Source organism: Leucoraja erinacea, chromosome 14, assembly GCF_028641065.1.
Source record: "Leucoraja erinacea ecotype New England chromosome 14, Leri_hhj_1, whole genome shotgun sequence".
Classification (NCBI taxonomy): Eukaryota; Metazoa; Chordata; class Chondrichthyes; order Rajiformes; family Rajidae; genus Leucoraja; species Leucoraja erinaceus.
In genome coordinates, this window is record NC_073390.1 from 39276096 (window position 1) to 39301114 (window position 25019).

The 25019-nt window shown below is 46.3% G+C and overlaps 2 protein-coding genes across 5 annotated transcripts in view; both read left to right on the plus strand.

Moving 5' to 3' along the window:
• Window positions 1-4311, plus strand: part of LOC129703610 (arf-GAP with coiled-coil, ANK repeat and PH domain-containing protein 2-like) — a 99096-nt gene extending 94785 nt beyond the window's left edge. For all 4 annotated transcript variants that reach the window (XR_008724593.1, XR_008724594.1, XM_055646210.1 and 1 more), the window contains one exon: window positions 2389-4311. Coding sequence is in view for 2 of the 4 variants with exons in the window: in XM_055646210.1 (XP_055502185.1) it covers window positions 2389-2489 (101 nt within the window). In the remaining 2 variants the exon portion in view is untranslated. The remainder of the gene's footprint in view (window positions 1-2388) is intronic.
• A 2225-nt stretch (window positions 4312-6536) lies between these two features.
• Window positions 6537-25019, plus strand: part of xxylt1 (xyloside xylosyltransferase 1) — a 55437-nt gene continuing 36954 nt past the window's right edge. The window contains exons 1-2 of the mRNA XM_055646212.1: window positions 6537-7132; window positions 14274-14421. Coding sequence (XP_055502187.1) covers window positions 6629-7132; window positions 14274-14421 — 652 coding nt within the window. The 5' untranslated portion in view covers window positions 6537-6628. The remainder of the gene's footprint in view (window positions 7133-14273; window positions 14422-25019) is intronic.

Consider the following 25019-nt stretch of genomic DNA (forward strand, 5'->3'; position numbering starts at 1 on the left):
TTTCTCAAGGTGGCATGTGTGCACGCACATTCCTTGTTCTCCCAATATTCTCACTCAGTCATTTGCCATTTCCATAAATTCTTGTTTGTCTTTCTTTTCATGTTCATATTGACCTAAATTTGTTGACACTTTGCAGTTTATAAGTTCCCTTTTCACGTGAGTGGTGACAAATTTTGTTCAAACATCATTGTTGATGGAATGCATCAAGACATCCCATTTTTCTTTCACCACTCTTGTTACCACAAGATGCATGACTCTATTTTCCCTTGGTAATGTTTGTTTTTAAGAGAATGACGAATCATTGGTTGTTGCCTGCCTTACTAACTGCTGGGTCACAGCACCCATTCCAAACCTATACTGATGAACTTTGTAATGCAAGTCAATGTTTGCTATTTGATTAAATGCACTGCATCAACAGAGATTTGGCAGCTAGTACTTGACTAGTATTTAATTTTTCCATTGCGTGTCATGTGAGCATCTTCATGGACATGAACAATACTGGAAGTGCTCAGCAGGTCTGGCGGCATCTGTGGGAAGGGAGGTGGCCCGTGCTTCAGGTTGGAGTTAATTCTTCATCAGAACGGTAAAGGAGGCAGAAGCGGCTCATAAACCTGCAGGGGGGCTGTGGGGGGGGGGGGGTCTGTGGGGTAAAACCGAGGTGACCATGGGGAATAGACTGTGTGAGCTGCTTTCATCTTCAGTTCTGAGGAAGGGTCTCTGAACTGAAACATTAATTCTGTTTTATTGGCACAGCAGCCTGACCTGCTGGGAGTTCCCAGCAGCTTCTGTGAGCACGTTAGCTGGATGGTGTGCAGTTGTTTATTCTAACTGTGGCTGTGTGGGGGGGGGGGTGGGCAGATATGGGTACTATTTGAAAACGTCGCCCCTCTTCCACCTCTGACTCCATTGTAGCTGCTACAACTGACCAAAATGTTTAACAGAGGAAATGTCTACAGCAGCGTTTAAACCAAATTAACTAAACATGTTTCAGAGCAGAGAGGGCAATGAGCAGTAGGGAGAATGGGAAATTACTGCCCAGGGATGGTGCTACATTGAAGAGGCTTTTAGACGGGCACACGGAATGGAGGGGTATGGATCACATGCAGACAGAGGTGATTAGTTTTTCATGGCATCATGTTCTGCACTGACATTGGATGCAGAAGGGTGTGTGTGTACTGTTCTGTTCTATATTGTAAACAAAAGGAAGATGGAAACGGCATATAAAGGAGAGAGCAGGATAATTTATGGCAGTAAAAACCAATCAACGAGTTGTGGGTAGACCGTTGATTTGAGAAGAGGCTCGGCCATGGAGCTTTGGAAATGTGTCAACAGCTGAAGCAAGGAGCAATGTTTTTCATGCCTCACTGGTAGTTGGTGGTGAGAAAGAGATAGAGAGAGAGAGAGAGAGTGAGGGGAGACTGAAAGAAAATGTCCATGTGGGAGAAACTACTGTTGGAAAGCCACTGGCAAAGTCTTGCAGAGTAGGATCAAATCCAAATGAAGTCACGTTGGTGCAGCGGGTAGAGCTGCTGCCTCACAGCCCAAGAGTCCCAGGTTTGATCCTGACCTCGGGTGCTGTCTGTGTGGTGTTTGCATGTTCTCCCTGTGACCCTATGGGTTTCCTCTGGGTGCTCCAATTTCCTCCCACATCCCAAAGACATACAAGTTTGTAGGTTACTTGGCCCCAGTGGGTACGGAGTGGATGAGAAAGTGGGATAATATGGAAATATGTGAACAATGGTTGGTGTGGCCTGGGTGGGCCGGAGGTCCTGTGCCTGTGTTGCATCGTTCAATTCAGTTCAATTAAAATCAGTGCCATCAAGGTGAGATGTTATGACATAGAATATCTGATCATATCAAGGGGGGGGGGGGCTTAGTTAACATATTACAGTGCGTCACAGAGGATATTGCATGCTAAAGGAGTCTGTCTTGGAAAGCGTGTGTAGATGAGTTCTTGCTTGTGTTGGACTATCCTCTCACCGTGCTGTACAGCTCTCTGACCACAGAATCAAACAAAAACGTCAATTCACGGGGCAAAATTATAAGCAGAGTGACCAGTAAAACGGGAACGATGTTTCCAGTGGATGGTGGGATTATTAACCAGAGGAACAGCTTTAAGAGGAGGTGAGACTTTCACGCTGCAGGTTTATAATCTAGGAGCAAGGAGCTGGAAGGACGGGGATGTGGTGCAGAAGCGACGAGCAAGAATCTCGGGGTCTGTGGTCAGAGAGCAGGAATGATGACACAGCTCCAGCACGGGTATCCTGAGCTCAGCAGCCTCCTCCAGCATTAAACATAATAGTAACATATGTAACCATTCGTTAGTACATGGGTAACTCTATTGCCTCATTATATTTCTGCAATAACACTCAACTTTTACTATTGCAGGTGATGCAACCTACCAGGATATTTTCAGAGACTTTTCCCATATGGCCTCTCATAACCCCGAAAGATTAAACCGTTTCCAGCGGAGATCAGAGGCTGATTAACCTTTTACTGCATTTCTTGAGAGAACTGCAGTCATTCTTTTGATGCAATCGTATGGAAGCATATTTATCAATACAATATATATATATATACACACCAAAAATGAATGTTAACGTTTTAAAGAGCTGTAAATGAAGGAACCTTGGCCTATATATTTCCACACAGCTAGTTTTATTCGGATGTTGCTGTCTATGCAAACATGCCACCTATGTGCTGTTGATTTTGTCAAACTTGAGTTAAAGTTAATAATCTTTTGTGATGTTCCACCACTGGGAAACGTGCAAATGGAATGGAAGTTCAAGTGAATTGAAGTCTTGTATGTGAAAAAAATGTTCGGACAAAAATATTTCCAAAAGTATACGTCCATCATTCTCCATCCATGAAGCGGAGTGGTGAGAAAATCATGACCGCAGCAAGAGCACTTCCATCCCTATGTCTTTTAAAAGCACTGTGGGTGCTGCAATGGTGGAGCTGTGATGCTGCAGTGGTGGGTGTTGCAGCGGTGGAGCCGTGGGTGCTGCAGTGGTGGAGCTGCGATGCTGCAGTGATGGAGTTGCGATGCTGCAGTGGTGGTGCTGCAGCGCTGGAGCTGTGGTGCAGTGAGACAATGAACCAGTGCCCAGGGAACATATTACATTTGTTTCCTCTTACAAAATAGAAAATGCTTTTAATCTACAATTTCAACAAATATTTTATCATACTTGTTATACTTTGTATATTCTTTCCACCTACGAAATGTTGGGTTTTTATATCTTTGAACTGCATTACCTATAACCCACACTTGGTGCAATATATCGAGACTTTCAGGTCAACCCTCTACATACCCTGCAACATTATTTTACATCCCAACATGAAATCCAGTTGGTGAGATAAATTAAAGTAGGAAATTAAATGAGGAGATTAGAATTAATTTATACATTTAGCATTATATCATCATCATCACCACACTATCCTATTTTACATTTTGTGTTATTCAAATACAAATGGCAAGCAAGTCAGTTGTCTAAGTTGAAACACGATCTGTACCACCACTCACAAGATGAAGCAAGTGTTACTGACTTCTTTGCCAGTGTTCAGAACATCTTCAGTACATGGGCATTCAAATTCAAATAAATCTATATTCTTAACAGATTTTATTTACCAACACTTAAATTAGATGGTGGCAACTTTAAAAATCAACATTGCATCAAAGATCAACCAGGTTAATTCCATATCCTTAAGCAACAAAAAACAAATCAAAGTTACAGATTTTTCAAATGTCAACAGCATTTATGCTGCATTACATTTTTAAACCTTATATGTCCAATGTATTTTGCTCTTGAACTTGTGTAAATATATACCAATATATGTCTGTGCCCAGGGATTGATAAAATACTTTTTCTGTTTTGCTTTAGCTGTGGGTTTTGAGTTAGTACATTTGTACAAAAGAGTTTAAATATATCAGTAAAAGGTTAATGAGAATGTAATGACAACTTATGAAGTATACCATAAGCTCCAAAGCAGTTGAGCAGTTATAGTCTTATATTTCAGTTTCAAATGTGATTTGTCCTTTGAGAGGCTGAAGCATCGGCAATTTTAGACCAGTAATCAGTACTGTACGTACTTGATGGATCCATTTGCCTCCACAAACAAATATACCCCCAGAAGTTTGAAAATGTATTCGATCTATTTATCATCCTTATGTAATTGCATATATTGTATAAACCTTTCTGTATGGAATATTTTATTCACATTATAGAACTGTTGTATAAAAGTTCCCTGGAAACTTGTATGAGTTTACATTCCATGAACAAAAATTAAATATGCATTAGGTTTTCAAAACTGCCAGAAGTCTACTGTATTACTGATGCTGATTACACATGTTTTGGGCCCCCTCCATGGCCAGAGTGAGGACCACAGTAAATTGGAGGAGCAGAACCTCATATTTTGCTTGGGTAGTTTATACCCCAGCAGTATGAACATTGACTTCTCCAATATCAGGTAGTCCCTACTTATTCCTTCCCTTCTCAGCTCTCTCTCAGCCCACTGTCTCCGCCTCTTCCTTTCTTCTTCCCCCCCCCCCCCCCCCCCCCCCCTAACCTCACATCAGTCTGAGGAAGGGTCTCGACCCAAAACATTGCCTATTTCCTTCGCTCCATAGATGCTGCCTCACCCACTGAGTTTCTACAGCATTTTTGTCTTCCTTCGATTTTCCAGCATCTAGAAGCAGTTCCTTCTTAAACACATGTTTTGAAATTGGTCTAGCGCGGTATCACTTTGTTTTTTTTGGTTGCGGAACAGTAATAATTTGAAAGGGGAATTGAGGCAAATGAAGTGGTAGAGAAATTAAACATGTGCTGTGAAGTATAAATCTGATTTTTAAGACTGGTTTTACAAAGCTTTCTGTCTACAGTAAAAGACAAAAAGTGTTCAGTGGATCAGGCAGCATCTCTGGAGAAGATGCATAGGTGATGTTTCCATTTAGAACAGAGGTGAGGAAACGCTTTTTCACACAGAGAGTTGAGAGTCTGGAATTCTGAGGCAGAGGGCGGTGGAGGCTGGTTCTCTGGATACTTTCAAAAGAGTGCTAGATAGGGCTCTTAAAGATAGCGGAGTCGGCGGATATGAGAAGGCAGGAAAGGGGTACTGCTTGGAGATGATCAGCCATGATCACATTGAATGACGGTGCTGGCTCAAAGGGCCGAATGGCCTACTCCTGCACCTATTGTCTATTGTTTCGGGTTGGGACCCTTCTTCAGGCTAATTGTGGGGAGAAAGCTGAAAGAGGTGGAGTAGGACAAAGCCAGGCAAGTTATTGGTGGAAGTTATAGGTATAGGAGTCTGAAGAAGGGTCTTGACCCGAAACGTCACCCATTCTCTCCAGAGATGTGTCTCTCCCGCTGACTTACTCCAGCTTTTTGTGTTTATCTTAAGTTATAGGTGGAGAGAGATACAAAATGCTGGAGTAACTCTGCGGCATCTCTGGAGAGAAGGGATGGGTGACGTTTCTGGAAAGAAGGGATCTCTACATTGATGTTGCCCGGCCCGCTGTTACTCCAGCATTGTGTGTCTATCTCCATAGATGCTGCCTGGCCTGCTGGGACTGATGGGAGGAAGACTGGGCGGGAGGGGGCGCTGTGTGTGGGCGGGAGGGGGCGCTGTGTGTGTGTGTGTGGGCGGGAGGGGGCGCTGTGGTGACTGGGCGGGAGGGGGCGCTGTGTGTGTGTGTGGGCGGGACTGTGTGTGTGTGTGGGCGGGAGGGGGCGCTGTGTGTGGGCGGACGGGAGGGGCGCTGTGGTGACCAAAGATCTTAGAGCTTCGCTATAAGATCTTTGGTGGTGACTGGGCGGGAGGGGGCGCTGTGTGTGTGTGTGTGTAGGCGGGGGAGGGGCGCTGTGTGTGTGTGTGGGCGGGAGGGGGCGCTACGGTGACCGGGCGGGAGGGGGCGCGCTGTGTGTGTGTAGGCGGGAGGGGGCGCTGCGGTGTGTAGGCGGGAGGGGGCGCTGTGTGTGTAGTAGGCGGGAGGGGCGTGTGTGTGTAGGCGGGGGGGGGGCGCTGTGTGTGTGTGTGGGCGGGAGGGGGCGCTGTGTGTGTGTGTGGGCGGGAGGGGGCGCTGTGTGTGTGTGTGGGGCGGGAGGGGGCGCTGTGTGTGTGTGTGTGTGTGGGCGGGAGGGGGCGCTGCGGTGACCGGGCGGGAGGGGGCGCTGTGTGTGTGTGTGTGGGCGGGAGGGGGCGCTGTGTGTGTGTGTGGGCGGGGCCAGAGCGTGTGTGTGTGTGTGTGGGCGGGAGGGGGCGCTGCGGTGACCGGGCGGGAGGGGGGCGCTGTGGTGTGTGTGGGCGGGGCCGCGGGCGGTGATTGACCGGGCGGGAGGGGGCGCTGTGTGTATGTGTGTGGGCGGGAGGGGGCGCTGTGTGTGTGTGTGTGTGTGTGGGGGGAGGGCTGCGGTGTGTGTGTGTGGCGGGAGGGGGCGCTGTGTGTGTGTGGGCGGGAGGGGGCGCTGTGTGTGTGTGGGCGGGGCCGCGGGCGGTGATTGACCGGGCGGGGTCACTTTGGTCACTGCCCCTAAGCGGGTCGGGAGGGGCGGGGACTGTTGGCGCGGTCCCCGACAAAGCTCTATAATCTTTGGTCCCCGAGGCCCCGTCCCCTTTGCCCAGGCGGGCGATGGCGCCGTGTGTGCCGAGGCCGCTGTGGCCACCGCGCTCGGCCCAGGCCGCGCTCCTGTGCGCTGCCGCGCTGGCCGTCTGCGCCTTCTACTACCTGGGCTCGGAGCGCCACAGCTTCTCCAGCAACAGCCGCCGCATCAAGCTGGGCCGGGCGGGCGGGGGCAGACCCACTGACAGGGGCCCAGTCCGGCAGGGAGCCGGGGCCCAGGAGCCGGGGGTCGGGGTCAGTCTGAGGCCGGGGGTCGGGTCCCTGCAGCCCGGGGTCGGGGTCAGCCTGGGGCCCGGGGCCCAGCAGCTACACGTCCTGATGATGCTGACCAAGGCGGACACGAACCCCGCTCTCCGGGCCAGGCTGGCCGTGGCCGTGCGCTCGATGGTGGAGCGGGCAGAGCTGCGGGACGGGGAGCAGCTCCACCTTCACTTGGTCACCGACCCCGCCAGCAGGCGGCTGGGGGAGCCGCTGGTCCGGGAGCAGCTGCGAGCCGCCGCCTTCCACTGCCAGGTACCCGACACAGCAATAGGCCCTTCGGCCCACAGGGTCCCTGCTCAACCTGATGCCAGGTTGGAGGGAAACTAATGTTTGACACAAGGAACTGCAGATGCTGGTTTACACAAAAAGGACACAGTGCTGGAGTAACAGCGGGTCGCGGTAGAGTTGCTGCCTTACGGCAAAATGCAGCACTAGAGACCTGGGATCGAACCCGATTACAGGTACTGTCTGTGCGGAGTTTTTACCTTCTCTCCGTGACATGCGTGGGTTTTCTCTGAGACCTTCGGTTTCCTCCCACATTCCAAAGACCTACAGGTTTGTAGGTTATTTGGCTTGATAAATGTAAAAATTGTCCCGTATAAAAATTGTCCATCTTTCCGGTATAGTCCCTGGTGGACTCTTCAGAAGGTACATGGGTCAGGCAGCATCTGTGGAGAGCATGGATGAGTGTTGTTTCAGGTTGAGACCCTTCTGCACCAATCCATGTTCTCCAGAGATGATGCCTGCACTAACCTCCACCAGCGCATAATTCATGTCCATCTATGAATGAATGAAAATGTGTGACAAGTCACAGTGAAATACTTTGCTTGCAAATCTTGCCACAATATGCAATAGTCACCCATGAAGGGCACTTACAAAGTTACAAATCCCCCGCCAGTTGCCCCTTACCCCTTCCCCCCCCCCCCCCGCCAAGTCCCCATTGTTCCACCCCACTGCACCTCACGGCGGTATTCCCCGTGTATCCAAGTAAAAGCCTGTTAAACACCACTATCGTCTCAGCCTCAAATACCACCACAGCCAGTGTGTTCCAGGCACCCACCACCCTTTGAGTAAAAAAAACCTGCCTTGCACATCATAAAACTTACCCCTTCTTACCTCAAATCTATGACCTCTAAATCATACCCATATAATGTCCCCTCAACCCGCTCTAATGATGGAGAATTGAAAATTTAAAAACTACTTGAATCTTAAATAAAAAGTAAAATTCATATCAGTGATAACAATGTTCTAAGATTATGGATGTTTTATTTGAAACTTGAAACTGCATTATCTACAGTTCCTTCCCACACATGATTTGCTTCTATTCTGTTTCTGGAGTATTGTGTTCAGTTTTGGTCTGTGACTCTGGTGTTGTTGATGGTGAGTGAGGGGAGCGGAGGGAAAGCTCCCCTAAAGTTTACAATCAATTCCACCGTCTTAAGAGCATTAAGCTCCATGTTGTTGTGATGGCACCCGGACACCAGCTGTATCACTTCCTGCCTGTCGGCTGATTCCTCCCCATCCTGGATTAGTCAATCAGTGTTGTGTCGTCCGCAAACTTGAGAAGCTTGACAGAGGAGTCTGCGGAGGTGCAGTCGTTGGTGTAGAGAGAGTAGAGTAGAGGAGAGGGGAGAGTACGCAGCCTTGCGGTGCTCCAATGCTGAGTGTCAGTGGGTCTGAGGTGCTTTCCCAGCCTCACATGCTGCGTCCTGTCCGTCAGGAAGTTGGTGATCCACTGACAGAGGGGTTCAGGCATAGTCAACTGAGAGAGTTTGGAGTGTAGTAGCTCTGGCACAATGGTGTTGAATGCAGAGCTAAAATCAACAAACAAAATCCTTGCATAGGTCCCCTGGTGGTCTAGCTGCTGGCGGATGAAATGCAGGCATAGGTTGACTGCGTCATCCACTGATCTATTGGCGGTATGTAAACAAGACCTTGAACACAGGTCCAACGTAACCAAGACCTTGAATGCAGCCACAACCCTGCCGACGAGTATGTCCAAACAATCCAGCGAGTGAGAGAAATCTGGAACGATGTTTGGAGGTACCAGATGTCATGTTAATAAGTACATCTCTCATGAAAGTGATCTGTGTGGGGTTTTCACAAAATATACAAACAAACAACCATACAAAACAACAAGGAGCAGTCCACTGTGGCAGCCATTGTCAGCGCCAGTCAGATCTTTGTGGGTTTCAGAGGGAGAGAGGTTTCAGAGAGAGAGGGAGGTTTCAGAGAGAGAGGGAGGTTTCAGAGAGGGAGAGGGAGAGAGGTTTCAGAGAGAGGCGAGGGGAGAAAGATTTAGTAGAAACACGAGGTGCAATTTTTTCACTAGGAGGTTGTGGGTATATATAGAATGAGCTGCCTGAGGAGGTAGCTTGGACAGGTACAGGGATAAGAAAGGATATGGACCAATTGCGGGAAATGGGACAAGCTTAAACGGGACATCTTGGTTGGCAAGTGGGAGCGAGGCTGTGGGGCCTGTTTCTGTGCTGTGAGAGGAGGAAGGAACTGCAGATGCTGGTTTACACCGAAGACAGACACAAAATGCTGGTGGAACTCTCAACCTGAAACGTAACCTATTTTCTCCAGAGATGTTGCCTGACTCGCTAAGTTACTCCAGTATTTTGTGTCTTATCTTCCGTAGCGTGTGTGGGATAGTGTGCAGGGGATCACTGGTCGCAGGCTGGGATCACTGGTCACAGGCTGGGTCCACAAATTGGGGGGCGTCAGGGAAAGGGGGGGGTGAGGTGGAGAATGGGAGAAGGGAGGGAGGGGGAGAAGGGGATGTGGGGAGGGGGGTGTAGTGGGTAAGGGGGAGTAGAGTGGAGCGGGGAGAAGGGAGGAAGAGGGGGGAAGGGAAGCAGGGGGGAGACAGGAGGGGAGAAGGGTAGGGTGGAGTGGAGAAGGAGGAATGGGGACGGGAGAGGGGAGTTGTCGACACTCACTGAATCCATCCCTGTGAAAAGAGACGGTGAACGGATCTGGAAGCGGACCAATACATCTATAAATAAAACTGAACGACTCGGACATCTTTTCATTTGCACAATTGATTTTATTGTATTAATTTTAATATATTAATGTTTAAAATCCATGCATTGAAGGAAGAATATTTTACACCCCACCTGTGGTCCCTAACCTCAACCCTAACCCTAACCGGGCATCACCCACAGGACAGTATACGTCAGCGTGTGACATGGCGCACGACATGATGAGACACCTGGGGCTGCAGGGAAGCACAGCGTGTCACTGCATGCCTCACCATGCGTCACGACGCGCCAACCTAATTTTAGGCTGTTGCGAAATGACATGCAAATGTTGCCCAAGTGGGACAGGCCCTTTAATTTGTGTTTGTCGGACTTTAATCTGATTCCTTTGACTGCTGGCTTCCACCCGTTCTCACCGCGTTGGATGCTATGCTTGAACACTGGATGGCGCTGTTGGACAGAGGGAGATACATCAGAGCAGCGTCGACTCTGATGCCTGCAGACTTCTGTGGGACCCTGGTTCCCCTCCCACCACACCATGCAATGTGCAAATCAGAGACACACCCAGCTTTGATTGAGCTGGGGACAAAAGCAGAACAAAAGTGAAACAATTAATTTGTGGTCACAAGGACCTGCAGGTGTGTACTTTAGAGATACAGCTTGGACACAGGCCCTTCAGCCCACCAATCCGCACCGCCCAGTCATCTTACACAAGTTCTATCCTGCACACTAGGGGCAATTTTACAAAAGCCAAGTAACCTTCAAACCTGTATGTCATTGGGATGTGGGAGGAAGCCGTAACATCCAGAGAAAACTCCTGCAGGCACAGAGAGAACGTACAAACTCCATACACACAGGTGGTGCTGTACAAAAGAAACACACAAAGTGCTGGAGTAACAGCGGGTCAGGCAGCATCTGTGGAGAACATGGATAGGTGATGTTTCACAGAGTGCTGGAGTAACTCAGCGGGTCAGGCAGCATCTGTGGAGAACATGGATAGGTGACGTTTCAGGTCAGGACCCTTCTTAATTCATAGTGGTTTAGTGTAGTTTAATTAAACTAATTGTTTTAATAGATTTGATTTACTTAAATCCAATTGACCTGGTTTTAAATGCTTGAGTACAAGAAATATAAAGAGTGAGACTTGCTTTGGACAGTGGCGGTTGCCACAGGTGGTCAGAGTGACGGAGTTTCGCCTGCCACTGGGCCTCGTGATCTGCCGGCAGCAAGCTGGGCTACAGGGGTGCTTGGAGGGGGGAGCATGGAGAAGGAGGTGCTGAACGGCGAGTGGTGTCATCTCCTTGGCAGTTGTTCAGCCACTGTATTAGGACATTTACTCCAACTGTCATACACAAATTATTGCTAAGGCAGCACTTGGATTACCGTGTGTGCTTCTGGTCACCCAGCAATAGGAATGATCATAAGTGATAGGAGCAGAATTAGGCCATTCGGCCGATCAAGTCTACTCCACCATTCATTTGGGGCTGATCTATCTCTCCCTCCTAACCCCATTCTCCAGCCTTCTCCCCATAACCTCTGACAATATAATGATGTCATCACATTGGAAAGATTCACCAGGATGTTAGCTAAACGGAAGTGCTTGCATTATAGGGAGAGGCTGGAGAGAAGGAATGGGTTGACACCCTTCTTCAGACTTCAATCTGAATATTGGTCTCGACCTGAAACACCACCCATTCCTTCTCTCCAGAGATGCTGCCTGAATTACTCCAGCATTTTGTGTCTATCTTCGATTTAAACCAGCATCTGCTGTTCTTTCCTACATGAGAGATTGGATAGGCTGGGACTGTTTTCCCTGGAGTGTAGGAGGCCGAGGGGTGTCTTTAAAGAGGGGTGTAGATTAGATGGATGGTCACAGCCTTTTATCCAGAGTAGGGGAGTCTCATATTAGAGGACTTGGGATTTAAGGTGGATGGGGAAAGGTGTAATAGTGATGTGAGAAGCAAGTTTTCCACATAAAGTGATGGGTTTATGGAACGAGCAATAGGGGAAAAGGCTATAGAGGCAGGTACAATTACAATGTTTAAAAGATATTTAAATAAGTACATGAATAGAAAAGTTTTAGGATATGGCTCAAATCCAGGCAAATTGGACTAGTTTAAATTGGCATCTTGGTTAGCATGGACAGGTTGGGCTGAAGGGCCTGTGGCTGTGCTGCATAACTTTAGTAACCTATGACCAGTTTGATGAGAATTGATGAAGTGGAACTGGAGGTTTGAAATGAGTTTAAGCGTTGTCCTCCTTCTCTCCCCTGCCGCACACCTCAACATTTGGCAGGGGATTGCCCTACTTGAATTAACTGTTGACTTCATTTCAGTTTTGCATTTATTTTGGGTATCCACATGCTACTGGAAATGACAGTGAATAGATTTCCTGAATAGAGTCATTGACTGGAGTACGTTTTTGATCTATTGAATACAGTTGGCATTGCAAGATGCTGATTTGTAATGGCTCAGTTTTGGAGACAGGATTATTTTACAGTGAATCCCTGCCCTTATCTTCAGCAGTGGAAAGTCTTTCTCATGCCTTTTGTCTGAAGTTTGTTGCTGTAACCGAGCATGAAACATGGGATCAGAATATAGAACGGGTCATTCCCTGATCCATTCCCAGAGCCTGCACGGACTATTCTCCAGCTGCCGAGCTAACACAAAGCTCCACTGTGTCTTCATCCTCACTAATTGAAGGGCTCACAGTGTAGAATTCGGAGTAAAATAAAATCCACTTCTTCTAATCTCGCCGATAAGAAAGATGCTCAGGTCGCCCAGCTACAGGAAGGATGTGATTAAAGTGAACGGCAGCAGCAGAGATTCACCGGGATGTTACCTGGGCTTGCGGGCGTGAGTTACAGGGAGAGGGTGGATAGGTTGGGACTTTATCTTTGGAGCGTAGAAGGCTGATGGGGGACCTTATTGAGGTGTACAAGATCATGAGGGGCAGAGATAAAGTGAATGCTCACAGTCTTTTTCCCAGGGTAGAGGGATTTTAACGCTAGAGAGCACAGACTTAAGGTGAGAGGGGAGAGATTTAAAAGGGACCTTAGGGGCAACTTTTTCACTGAAGGTAGTCCGTATCTGCAATGAGCTGCCATAGGAAACTATAGAAGTGGATACAGTTCTGACTTAAAAGGCATTTGGACAGATACAGGATTTTGAGGGATTTGAGCCAAATGTAGGAAAATGGGACCATCCCTGCATTCGATACACTTCCCTGATGGCCAAACCTTCAGATGCTCGATGTCCGAGCTCCGGTATTCCAATGTGGTTGGATTGTAAACACTTCTCTGATGGTCAAACCTTCAAATACTCGATGTCTGAGCTCTGGTATTCCCATATGGTTGGAAAGTAAACACTTCCCTGATGGCCAAACCTTCAGATGCTCCAGATCCCAGCTCCGGTGTCCTATCCTAACCTCTTCCTTTTTCCTTTAAATAAATATCTTCCTAAATCTCCCCTCTCTAAAGTTCTCTGGAATGTTTTAACACCACTTGGCTTTTGATCTTCAAACCTATGAATGAATGCACCACAAATCTTTGTCCACATTGTCTGTGGTGCTTCAGCTGAGAGTTTGAGATACTTGTCCTGTTTTTGTTAGTTCAGGTTTTAAAACTTGAGGCTTTATCAAGTTGGTCAATTTATTTACATCTTGTATTTTGTAACAGCACAGTAGCAGGCCCTTCGGCCCACTATATCCATGCCACCCATGTTGCCAAGGTAACCTACTCTTCTCTGCCTGCACGTGATCCAGGTCCATGTTTGGAGGTCATGCAGTCTGTCCTGTTGAGGGGGCTCTCAATGTGGTTAAAACTGCTCCTCCACGTTTCCCTGTTACCCCTCTGCTCTCACATCTTCACAAGCCTGATTCTCCCACCATCTGACCACACTGAGGTCGGAACCAGTTAACCTAAGCCAACGTCCAGTATATCTTGGGGAGCAGGGTGGAAACTGGAACATTCACAGGGTCATGTGTGTGTGTGTGTGTGTGTGTGCAGGGGACAGGATTGGCCCTTGGTCACTCCTAACCTCTTTGTAGTGATTTGTCTCGGCATAAAAGCAGAATTACATTTATAATGTCTATAAATAAAAACCTGCTTGCATTGAACGAGATTGCAGATATCAGTACATTCCCCTATCACAGCAGAGCCGTGTCCCCATAATGAGCGGCAGCTCCATGCTGATGTTGCACAATTGTTGTCAAGATGCAAGAGGGGAATGGAATTTATAGATCCAGATCCTCAGGGACACGAAGATTTTTGTCTCGTTACGTTTCTCTGCCTGTGCACGTTATATGTTTACGCTGACTGGTTAGCACACAACAAAAACGTTTTCACTGTACAACATGTGACAATAAACTAAACTAGAAACACAACTAACCCTGTGCACTCTGTGTGACAGCTCACCTTCCATGACGTGGACACCATGACCCACGAGTTATTCCCTGTGGTTGAACCGATGCAGCAGCTCTTCAGTGCTGGCGCTGGCTCCTACTACAGTGACTCCATTTTCTTCCTGTCCGTGGCCATGCACAGAATCATGCCAGCAGGTAATCCTGTGTGTGTTGTCTCAGCAGTGGCGCTAGAAATATCCTGCAATCACTGAATGTTTGTTCTGTAAAATCATTCACATAATATCTTCTAAGTGAATTTGGCTTTGGCAGGTATTAACATATCATAATCATACTTTATTAACCAAGTATGTTTTGCAACATACGAGGGATTTGATTTGCCATACAGTCCTACCAATAAAAAGCAACAAGACACACAAAATACATTTTAACATGAACATCCACCACAGTGACTCCTCCATATTCCTCACTGTGATGGAAGGCGGGAAAAAAATTCAATCTCTTCCCTTCCTTGTCCTCCCGTGGTCGGCGGACTCGAGCCTTCCGTTGACGGGACAATCTTGGCTCCAGTAGCTGGTGGTCGGGCCCTCCACGTCGGGGCGTTCAAGCTCCCTTAGGGGGGATCTCAGCTCCCCCACGCCGGGCGATCGGATTCTGGGTCGGGGCTGGTCGAACCTCTTGCGACTTTGGAGCTTCCCGACATCGGTCTCTAACCGAGACTGCAAGCTCCTCGATGTTGAATCCGCAGGCTGCGGTTGGAGCGTCGATCCCAGGCAAGGGATCGCAGGCTCCAATGGTAAGTCCATGGCCCTGTGGTGGGGCTTAAAGTCAGCCTCGAGCAAGGCCGCCAGCTCCATGATGTTATGTCGCAGAGCAACCGGAGATACGACCTGGAAAACACTCGCATCTCCGGCAAGGTAAGAGATTGAAACAAAAGTTTCCCCCGACAAGCCCCCCACCCCACACACATTAAACAAACCAGAGAACATTAACACAAACTTTTAAAATCACATTAAAAATAATAATAAAGACGAACAGACAGACAGACCGTTGGCGAGGCTGCCATCGCTGACAGCGCCACCCGTCAATTTAACTTTCTTTGCATGTCGTTTGGAAATGAGCTGAAAGTCTGAGAGGGGTTACTTTTATTCACTGGGATTTCACTGCAATGTTTGGTCGTTGTTGCTTCAGCTGAATTATTCCAGAGAGTTGCTGAGTCACTGCCCTCAACTGCTCCTGACCTCTGGTGAGTACACCCATCGCACGCGTGTAGGCTTTGAGGAGATGGAATGGTGGCCATAAGTTTCATAGTCAGGAGGGTGTGTTGAGGTCTTTTGAGGTTTGTTGCCAAGATAGACCACATGTAGTTGCATTGCGATGTAACTGGAATGGCTGTGGGAGGCTTGAAGCTCTTGGATCAGGAAGGCAACCCGTAGAAGTTCAAAGGGTCGAGAGCACTTTGATAGATTCACATAACCAATTACCAGGAGAGAACAAAAGTTTATAGACAGTAGAAAAGTTTAAATAATAATAATTGTTGTTCAGGACAGCCCAATCCAAGACCGCATGAAATTACAGTGGACGCAGCCCAAACCATCACACAAACCAACCTCCCTTCCATTGACTCCATTTATACCTTGCGCTGCCTCGGCAGGGCCAGCAGCATAATCAAGGACCAGTCTCAACCCAGTCACTCCCTCTTCTCCCCTCTCCCATCGGGCAAAAGGTACTGAAGTGTGAAAACGCACACTTCCAAATTCAGGGACAGTTTCTTCCCAGCCGTTATCAGGCAACTGAATTGTCGTACCATAACCAGAGAGCGGTCTTGAACTACTATCTTGATCATTGGTGACCCTCAGACTTTACTGACTTTACTTTGCACTAAACGTTATTCCCTTATCATGTATCCATGCACTATAAATGGCTCGATTGTAATCATGTATTGTCTTTCCGCTGACTGGTTAGCACGCAACAAAAGCTTGAACATTGACTTCTCTAACTTCAAATAGCCCTTGCTTTCCCTCTCTCTCCATCCCCTCCCCCTTCCCAGTTCTCCCACCAGTCTTACTGTCTCCGAGTACATTCGATCTCTGTCCCGCCCATGCCCCTGACATCAGTCTGAAGAAGGGCCTCGACCCGAAACGTCACCCATTTCTTCTCTCCAGAGATGCCGCCTGTCCCGCTGAGTTACTCCAGCATTTTGTGTCTGCTGTTGATTTATACCAACATCTGCAGTTTTTTCCTATGGTGCATTCTTTCGTCTTGATGGGCAATAATTTACAATAATTGAACCAGAATATTGATTATTAATGGTTGAACATTGAGTATTATTTGAAATGGTTTTCCATCACAGCCAGTTGATTGGAAAGAAATGCAGCTGTTTGATATTTAACAAGTTCATAATATTGATATTTAACAAGTTGAAAGTGAGCGACCAGTTGAAGTGTGCATTGTGGTGATACATTGAAATATCAGCGACACAAGTGATTGGCACAAGTGGATTTCTTTCAGCAGCGTTGTGGCACAGCTTAACTTAAGATGGACACAACAAGTTGGAGTAACTCAGCGGGTCAGACAGCCTCTGGAGAAAAAGAATAGGTGATGTTTCTGGTTGAGACCCTTCTTCAGTCCCAAAACGTCACCTATTCCTTTTCTCCTGAGATGCTGCCTGTCCCGCTGAGTTAGTCCTGCTTTTTGTGGCTATCTTCGGTTTAAACCAGCATCTGCAGTTCCTTTCTGCACAGCCCAGCTTAACTAGTTTTTGCCCATGAGAATTTGTGGCAGGAAATTGAAGTGGAATAAACTTCAAGTGTCATGTTTGCATTCAAAGCTCTAAACTTTGAGAGCTGCCAGGTCAAATAAATAGTCCTTAATAGTCTTAAAATTAAAACTTGCATTTGTCACAGAACTCCACAGAGTTGTGCGCAGTTATCGTGATGTTGGTACAATGGGCACCTATCCCACACCGCAGGTACACAAAAATGCTGGAGAAACTCAGCGGGTGCAGCAGCATCTATGGAGGGAAGGAAATAGGTAACGTTTCGGGCCGAAACCCTTCTTCAGACTGAAGGAGAGGTAACATATCCCACACCGCCCTGCAGTAACTCCATGCCTCGTTACTTCCACTCACTGAACTGCTCCTCACTGTGAGCATAGTTGTCTGACCTCAGCCTGGCAGCGCCATGGGGACACCTTTCATTCACTTGGTCACTCTGATTCTATGGCATCATCGTTGTGGAACTGTAAAATATAATAGCTTTTACCATTTCAAATAGAAATAAATGTTTGATCTGTCCCTTGGTCTAACATAACCAATTACTTTGTTAATATCTTTTCGGAAGCAGCCTTTCAACAGACTTAAACTTATAGATGTGCCCATTCCCAGGTAAACGTGCAAGTCAAGTTGAGTTTAGTGTTATATGTACAAGTATGGTGAGGGGCAGGTACTTTGTACAGGAGTTGTGGAAGGAAAATCATCTTTATGGCATTCTACCTAAAAGGGAAATCGGAAGTGTTTTCCAAAATTGAATAAGGGCATTTAATTTAGTGATTAATGGTAGAAAATTTGCTTGAAATAAAGAGGGATATTTTCTAGTCACGTAGACTCCAAGTTATTAAAAATTTTCCCGTAGCAATTATAAAGGGAAATTTTAGGAGATATGAAGGGTCTTGAGGTTTTATCGGCATAATTTCACATTTGTTCCAGTTTATTCTATACCCTGAGAAGGGTATTTATTCTACACCCTTGTTCCAGTTTATTCTATACGCCATCATTAAGTTTGCCGACGACACCACGGTGGTAGAACTGATCAGTGACAACGACGAGTCGGCCTACAGGGATGAGGTCCAGCACCTGACAACCTGGTGTGCCAACAATAACCTCGTCCTCAACTCCAAGAAGACGAAGGAAATTATTGTTGACTTCAGGAAGGTCAGAGGGGGCAGACATACCCCCATCCATATAAACGGGACTGAGGTGGAGCGCGTCTCCAACTACAAATTCCTCGGGGTACACATCTCGGAGGATCTGTCCTGGTCCCTCAACACCTCCAAGCTGATCAAAAAGGCGCAGCAGCGCCTTTACTTCCTGAGGAGGCTCAAGAAAGCTCACCTGTCCCCCCCCAGATCCTGACCAACTTTTACTGCTGTACCATCGAAAGCATCCTGACCACCTGCTTCACGGTATGGTACAGCAGTTGCACCGTAGCGGACAGGAATGCACTACAACGGGTGGTGAAAACCGCGCAGTACATCATCGGTGCCCCGCTCCCTGCCATGGATGCCCTCCACCGAAAACGGTGTCTGAGACGGGCCGGGAAGATCATTAAAGACCCCTCCCACCCCAACCATGGACTGTTTGCCCTCCTCCCATCAGGGAGGCAGTACAGGAGCCTCAGGTCTCGTACCAGTAGGATGAGGAACAGCTTCTATAATAATACCATCACATTGCTGAACTCGGAGTCCCGCCGATAGACTTCTCCAGTCTCTCTGTCCACATTGTTTGATTATTCTGTATTTTTATTTTTATTTCTATATTGCACTATACTATGGACTGACGCTAAACTGCATTTTGTTGTACCCATACTTGTATGTGTGCAATGACATTAAAGTTGAATTTAATTGAATTGAAGGAGCCGAATTGTTCTATGAGGTTTAGTATATTTGGGATACTGACTTGGGAATTGGTAACATATAAAAAAAAGTACATCGTCTGCATATAACAAAATCTTATTATTAGTATATTTAGTATTATAGCCATGAATGCTCAGATGTACTCTACTTTCAGCTAAGGGTTCTATAGCAAGGGCTATAAAAAACGTTCTGGAGATTTAATCCTCAAATATTAACCAACCCAGGTCGCTGTGAATATTTGGAGCAACAGATGGAACTATTTTATGAGACAAATGACACACCTGGTATTTTGGCCTCTTTATTATGGGAATCTTTTAAGGCCTTTATCAGAGGTTCTATTATCTCATATCAAGCTTATTAAAATAAAAAAAACAGTTTGGAACAATTGGAATTAGAAGATTTAGAAAATGCTACCGATTCCTCTATTAATAATATCTTTTTTTTAAATTGTCATTGCACATCAGTGCAACGAGATTTGATATGCAGCTTCCAACCGATGTCAAATAAAAAAATAAATAAACTGTGCAACGTGACCATCTGAGGGAGACAGTCCAGGGGGGATGGGGAGCACTCAGCAGGGCCGGTTCAGAACCGCTATAGCTCTGGGAATGAAGCTGTTTCTGAGTCTGGAGGTTCGGGCGTAGAAGGCCTTGTAACGTCTGCCGGAGGGAAGTAGTTCGAACAGTCCATTACAAGGGTGTGAGGAGTCTTTATGGATGCTGACGGCCGTCCTGAGGCACCGTGTGTGGTAGATGCCCACCAAGGCTGGTAGCTATGTCCCACTAATCCTGTGTGACAAACACAATAAGATAGCAGTATTAAAATTCAAGTCAAATCAAATTCTTCCCGCAAGAGTTAAGTTATTTCAATATACTAAGCACAAAAGACGCGCGCACACATGCACAATCGCACACACGCCCACACATACACACACACAACGCGCACACAAAACACACGCACACACACACACAGAACACACACACACACGCGCACACACACACACACTCACACACACACAAAACACGTGCACTCAAAACACGCACATACACTCACACACACAAAACACGCGCGCACACATGTGCACACACAAAACACACACACAAAACACACACACACACACACACAAAACACACACACACGCAAAACGCGCACACAAAACACGCGCCCACACACACACACACAAAACGCACACTCACACACACACAAAACACGCACACCACACACACACACAAAACACACACGCTCACACACACACAAAACACGCTCACACACAAAACACATGCGCACACACACACTCTCACAAAACACGCGCACACACACACGCGCGCACAGACACACACGCGCACAGACACAAACAAATTATACATTGTCCATAAATTACACACAACTAAAAGGTCAAAGACTGAAAAAAAACCCAAGTGTAAATTTGGAGATTTAGTGTAAAAAGATTAGTAGATGAAAAAAACCCTGCAAAAACATGCAAGTGTGTGTAGTGGTGTGTAGTGTAGTGTTGTGGCTTTGGGTTGTGTAGGTCGGTTCATGGACATGATGGACTTCTGTACTTCCTGCCTAATGGTAAGAGTGGGTAGAGGGCATGTTGGGAGGTGGGATCCTTGACGATATATGCTGTCTTGGCTAATAACAGTAACCACAATCTCTGCAACTCCCGGGATGGCGGGACTGTCATATGCTGAAAGAATGGGTTGACTGGGCTTGTATTCACTGGACTTTAGAAGGATGAGAGGGATATGGGGAAAAAGCAGGAACGGGGTACTGATGTTAGATGATCAGCTGTGATCATATTGAATGGCGGTGCTGGCTCGAAGGGCCGAATAGCCTACTCCTGCACCTATGTTCTGACTATGATCTCCTCTGGACTTTTTTGTTGCTGTACGGACTTGGCTTTTGCACTCTTTATGGTCTGGTTACTGGGTATTCCAGATTAGTAATTTATTATGTTATTGTTTATGATATATTTATCTGTGCTATTGAAGTAAGAGTTTCATTGTCCCGTTGCCGGTACATGTGACGATTGAACACTCAAGTCTTGATGCAACCAGTCACGATGTGTACAGAGCATCTGTAGGAGATTGGAGCATTCGGTAAAATATCGACTCTTGAACCAGTGCGGTTTCCTGAGTTGGAAATAGAAGAAAACCCCGCTAATTCAAAAAATCTGTCCAGTTGAAAGCAACAAGTTTTTTTTAATGTTTCTCTGGATGATGAGTGATGTTTCAGTATGTAAGGAATAATTCTAATCTTATCTCAAACTGAGTAAATCAAGACCAGTAACATGAGCTTTGAAGTTGAAGAGTGTTACAATGGAGAAAATAATCTAAAGTTTCATGGAAGGGTTCTGCAAACCAGACCAAGTAGTCTGTGCATTGTGTGTCCCTGTGTTTCTGTAAGATGCCACTGAAGCAAGGGCCAACCCTCCTGCATTGGCGTTGATGAAATGTTGCCGCTCCCAGGAAGTTGTGCAGAATCTTACAGAGACCAGTGGCACTTGGAGCATGTGGGCTGGTGGTGCAGGCAGAGTGGATAGAACTCTCAGTAATGTGCTGTGTGTCAGTGGATGCTGACAGTGATGGGGTGGAAAATGCTTGCATGGTGAGAACGTGCAGTGTGAGAGGCCGTGTTAACGCTACCTGACCAATCGGAGCAGTCATGCCTCCACTGGCATGGTGGCGCATTGATAGAGTTGCTGCCTTACAGCGCTTGCAATGCCAGAGACTCTGGTTTTGTCCTGACTGAACTGTGTTGCCTTCCACCACAGTGAACAATGCTGTGGTGGATGTCTATGTTGAATTATGTTGTGTATTATGTCCTTTTTTTAATTGTAAGGCTGCATGATAAATTAATTTCACTGCACCTTATGATGCATGTGACAAATAAATTTGAACCTTTGAACCGTTGACTATGGGTGCTGTCTGTACGTAGTTTGTACGTTCTTCCCGTGACTGCGTGGGTTTTCACCGAGATCTTCGGTTTCCTACCACAGTCCAAAGACGTACAGGTTTGTAGGTTAATTGGCTTGGTATAAATGTAAATTGTCCTGAGTGTGTGTGGGATAGTGCTAATGTGCGGGGATCGGTGCGGACTCGGTGGGCCGAAGGGCCTGTTTCCGTGTTGTATCTCTAAAACTAATTTTAAAAAACCCAATTTGATTCTCAGCTGCTGTTTGTTGTACAAGCAACACCTTCCCGAGGACTATCGCAATGTTTAAGACGCATTTGGACAGGTACATGGATAGGACAGGTTTAGAGGAATATGAGCCAAAAGCAGACAAGTGAGACTGATGTAAAGAGCCAGGAAGTTTAGGCACGAAAAAACTCTGAAATAGGCAGGCAAAAAGGCATAATAAAATTACAAAAAAGGTATACTACATTAAATGACCAAAGGTGTCTGGTTGCACATAATTACTTGCATTTTTTCCCAAATTATCTGGTGTTAAACTATACCGTCTGTCAGACAGAATATGCTTCAGTTGTGAAAAACGTCTTTCTACCTCAGCAGAGGTCACTGGTGCATACCCGAAACAAGCTACATGTTCATGTACCAGCAACGGTTTCTAACTTCTGGCCAAAGTACAGCAAGTGAAGATGTAAACAGCTGAGCAATAGTTGAGCTGTTTGACTTCTCCAATACTTCAGATGTCAACTCCTTTGATGGTTGACCTGCCTCCAATGTACCGATGACCACATTGGCAACATAACTCCCCACAGCATTGCTGTCTCGCCTTATTGAGATACATATTTTGTTGCATGCAACTTCATCTCTAATTTTCTGCATAACAATGTTAAAGTTGCTGTCAACATAATTTTTCCGTAATGATGACTTGCTTGGTATAGGTTCCTCTGTGTATTTGTCAAAAAAAAACCCTGAGAGATTTGTTTTCCAATTTCCACAGTGGAATTCCAGCATCAATGAATGGCTTGCACAGATCACTCGAAAACTCAGATTTGCAACTGGAGCCAGCAGTAAATGTAGTGAGGAGCCAAGCTTGTGTATTTTGCTTGGGTAGTCTACACCCCAGCAGTATCAACATTGACCTCTAATTTTAGCCCTTGTCTTCTTCCTCCTCCCCCTCCCAGCTCTCCTTCTAGTCCTACTGTCTCCGCATCTTCCTTTCTTTTCCCCCCCCCCCCCCCCCACATCAGTCTGAAGAAGGGTCTTGGCCCGAAACGTCACCTATTCCTTCTCTCCATAGATGCTGCCTCACCCGCAGAGTTTCTCCAGCATTTTTTGTCTACCTTCGATTTTTTCCAGCATCTGCAGTTCTTTCTTAAATAGATCTTGGAGAAGACTGAACCAGTGGGCAGTGGCACGAACGAATGAACGCCCGATGGTGGCGCCCCTGGTTTTGCCCAGTGGTGGTGGAGGTTTTCTTGTAAGTTATACTATGTTAACACGTTAATAATAACATTAATATTAACATGTTAACATAGAAAATGTCATTGTAATCACGGTACATTTAGAGAAAATAGCATGACCTTTTGGCAAAATGGCAAAAAAAGGCTGATTTAGGCACTTGATCATGAAAAAGGCATTATCCTGGTGAAATCAAAAAAGGCATGAAAAGGCACATGGCTTTTATGGCAAAATCCTGGCTCTACTAATGTAGATGTGGCATGTTGGTCGGAGTGGGTACCTTGGGCCGAACGGCCTGTTTCCATGCTGTATCTCTATAATTCTGAGGAGGATTTCCTGGCTTGTTCTCGCTGTGTGAAAGTCACAGGTCTGCATTGGATCTCTTAATAGCTACCTTGCCTACTATTGCCAAAGGAAGCTACTATTTGCCAATGTTTAAAATGTACTTTTCTCATTTTGTGCCAAGCCAAAGTTTATTTTTTTGTCTTTTCCATGTCCATGTTAATTAGAGCTGTTTGTTATACCAGACTGGAGTCTCACATTGGATGTAGACTGGCGACAATTCTAGCAATTCTATTAAGATTACATTCCAAAGCTATGAATTATTTCCCACAAAGCATGGAGCATCGTGCTGCTTTATGTAATACATCTATCACCAGTCCTCCATGTACAAGCTAGACTGAAGAATGATGTGTGACTGAAATATCAACACCTTCTCTGCCGGCACAGGTGACCTGATGATTATCTCCAAGGATTCTTTGTTTTGTTTCAGAATTCAACACCTGCAGAATTTTACTAAAATCTAGAATTCTATCTATCTCTGCATTAAAAATATCCATTGAATCTCTCTCCAATTCTCCTCATTTAACACACCCAGCAGAACCTCTGATGGCTGGATATCACTGTGGCAACCATGGCCTTGTCCAATCTGAGCTAGGCTCTTTGAGAGGTCCACTCCTCTCCCAAACTTTCTGCAATTTAGACTCTTTACTTTTCTGTCTTCCCAGTCCTGAATAAGGGTGTTCAACCCGCAGATTATCTGTGACTGCTTGAATGTTTACAGTATGTGTTCTAGACTCAGCTGCAGCTAACTTGAGCTGCATCTTTTCCTTGGTGTTAGAGCCCATTTAGTGTGGCAGCTCTTCGATGCTTTTCTCAGTAGATTGCCTTCTGCTTGTCCCACCTTCTACAACCACAGGAAGAAGATAGAAAACATAGTAACATATCTGAGGAAGGACGTGCTGGCTCTGGAGAGGGTCTTGAGGAGGTTTACAAGGATGATCCCAGAAGTGAGTTGGTTAACATGTGATGAGTGTTTGACAGCACTGGTTGAGGGGGGACCTCATTGAAACTTAGAGAATAATGGAAGGCCTGGAGAGAGTGGATGTGGAAAGAATGTTTCCACTGTAGGGAGAGTCTAAGACCAGGTCACTGCCTCAGAATTAAAGGGCGTTCTTTTAGAAAGGATGTGAGGAGGAACTTCTTTAGTCAGAGGGTGGTGAATCTGTGGAACTCATTGCCACAGAGGGCTGTGGAGGCCAAATCAGTGGATATTTTTAAGGCAGAGGTAGACAAATTCTTGATTAGAACGGGTGTCAAGGGTTATGGAGAGAAAGCAGGAAAATGGGATTAGGAGGCAGCCATGATTGAATGGCGGAGTGGACTCGATGAGCTGAATCATGGCCTAATTCTGCTGCTAGAACGTGAACGTGAACTCTTGACGTTCCACAGACTTCTGGATTATTTTCATATTTGCTGCCAGTCTGGGTATTTTCCTTCCTCTGTCTCTTTTT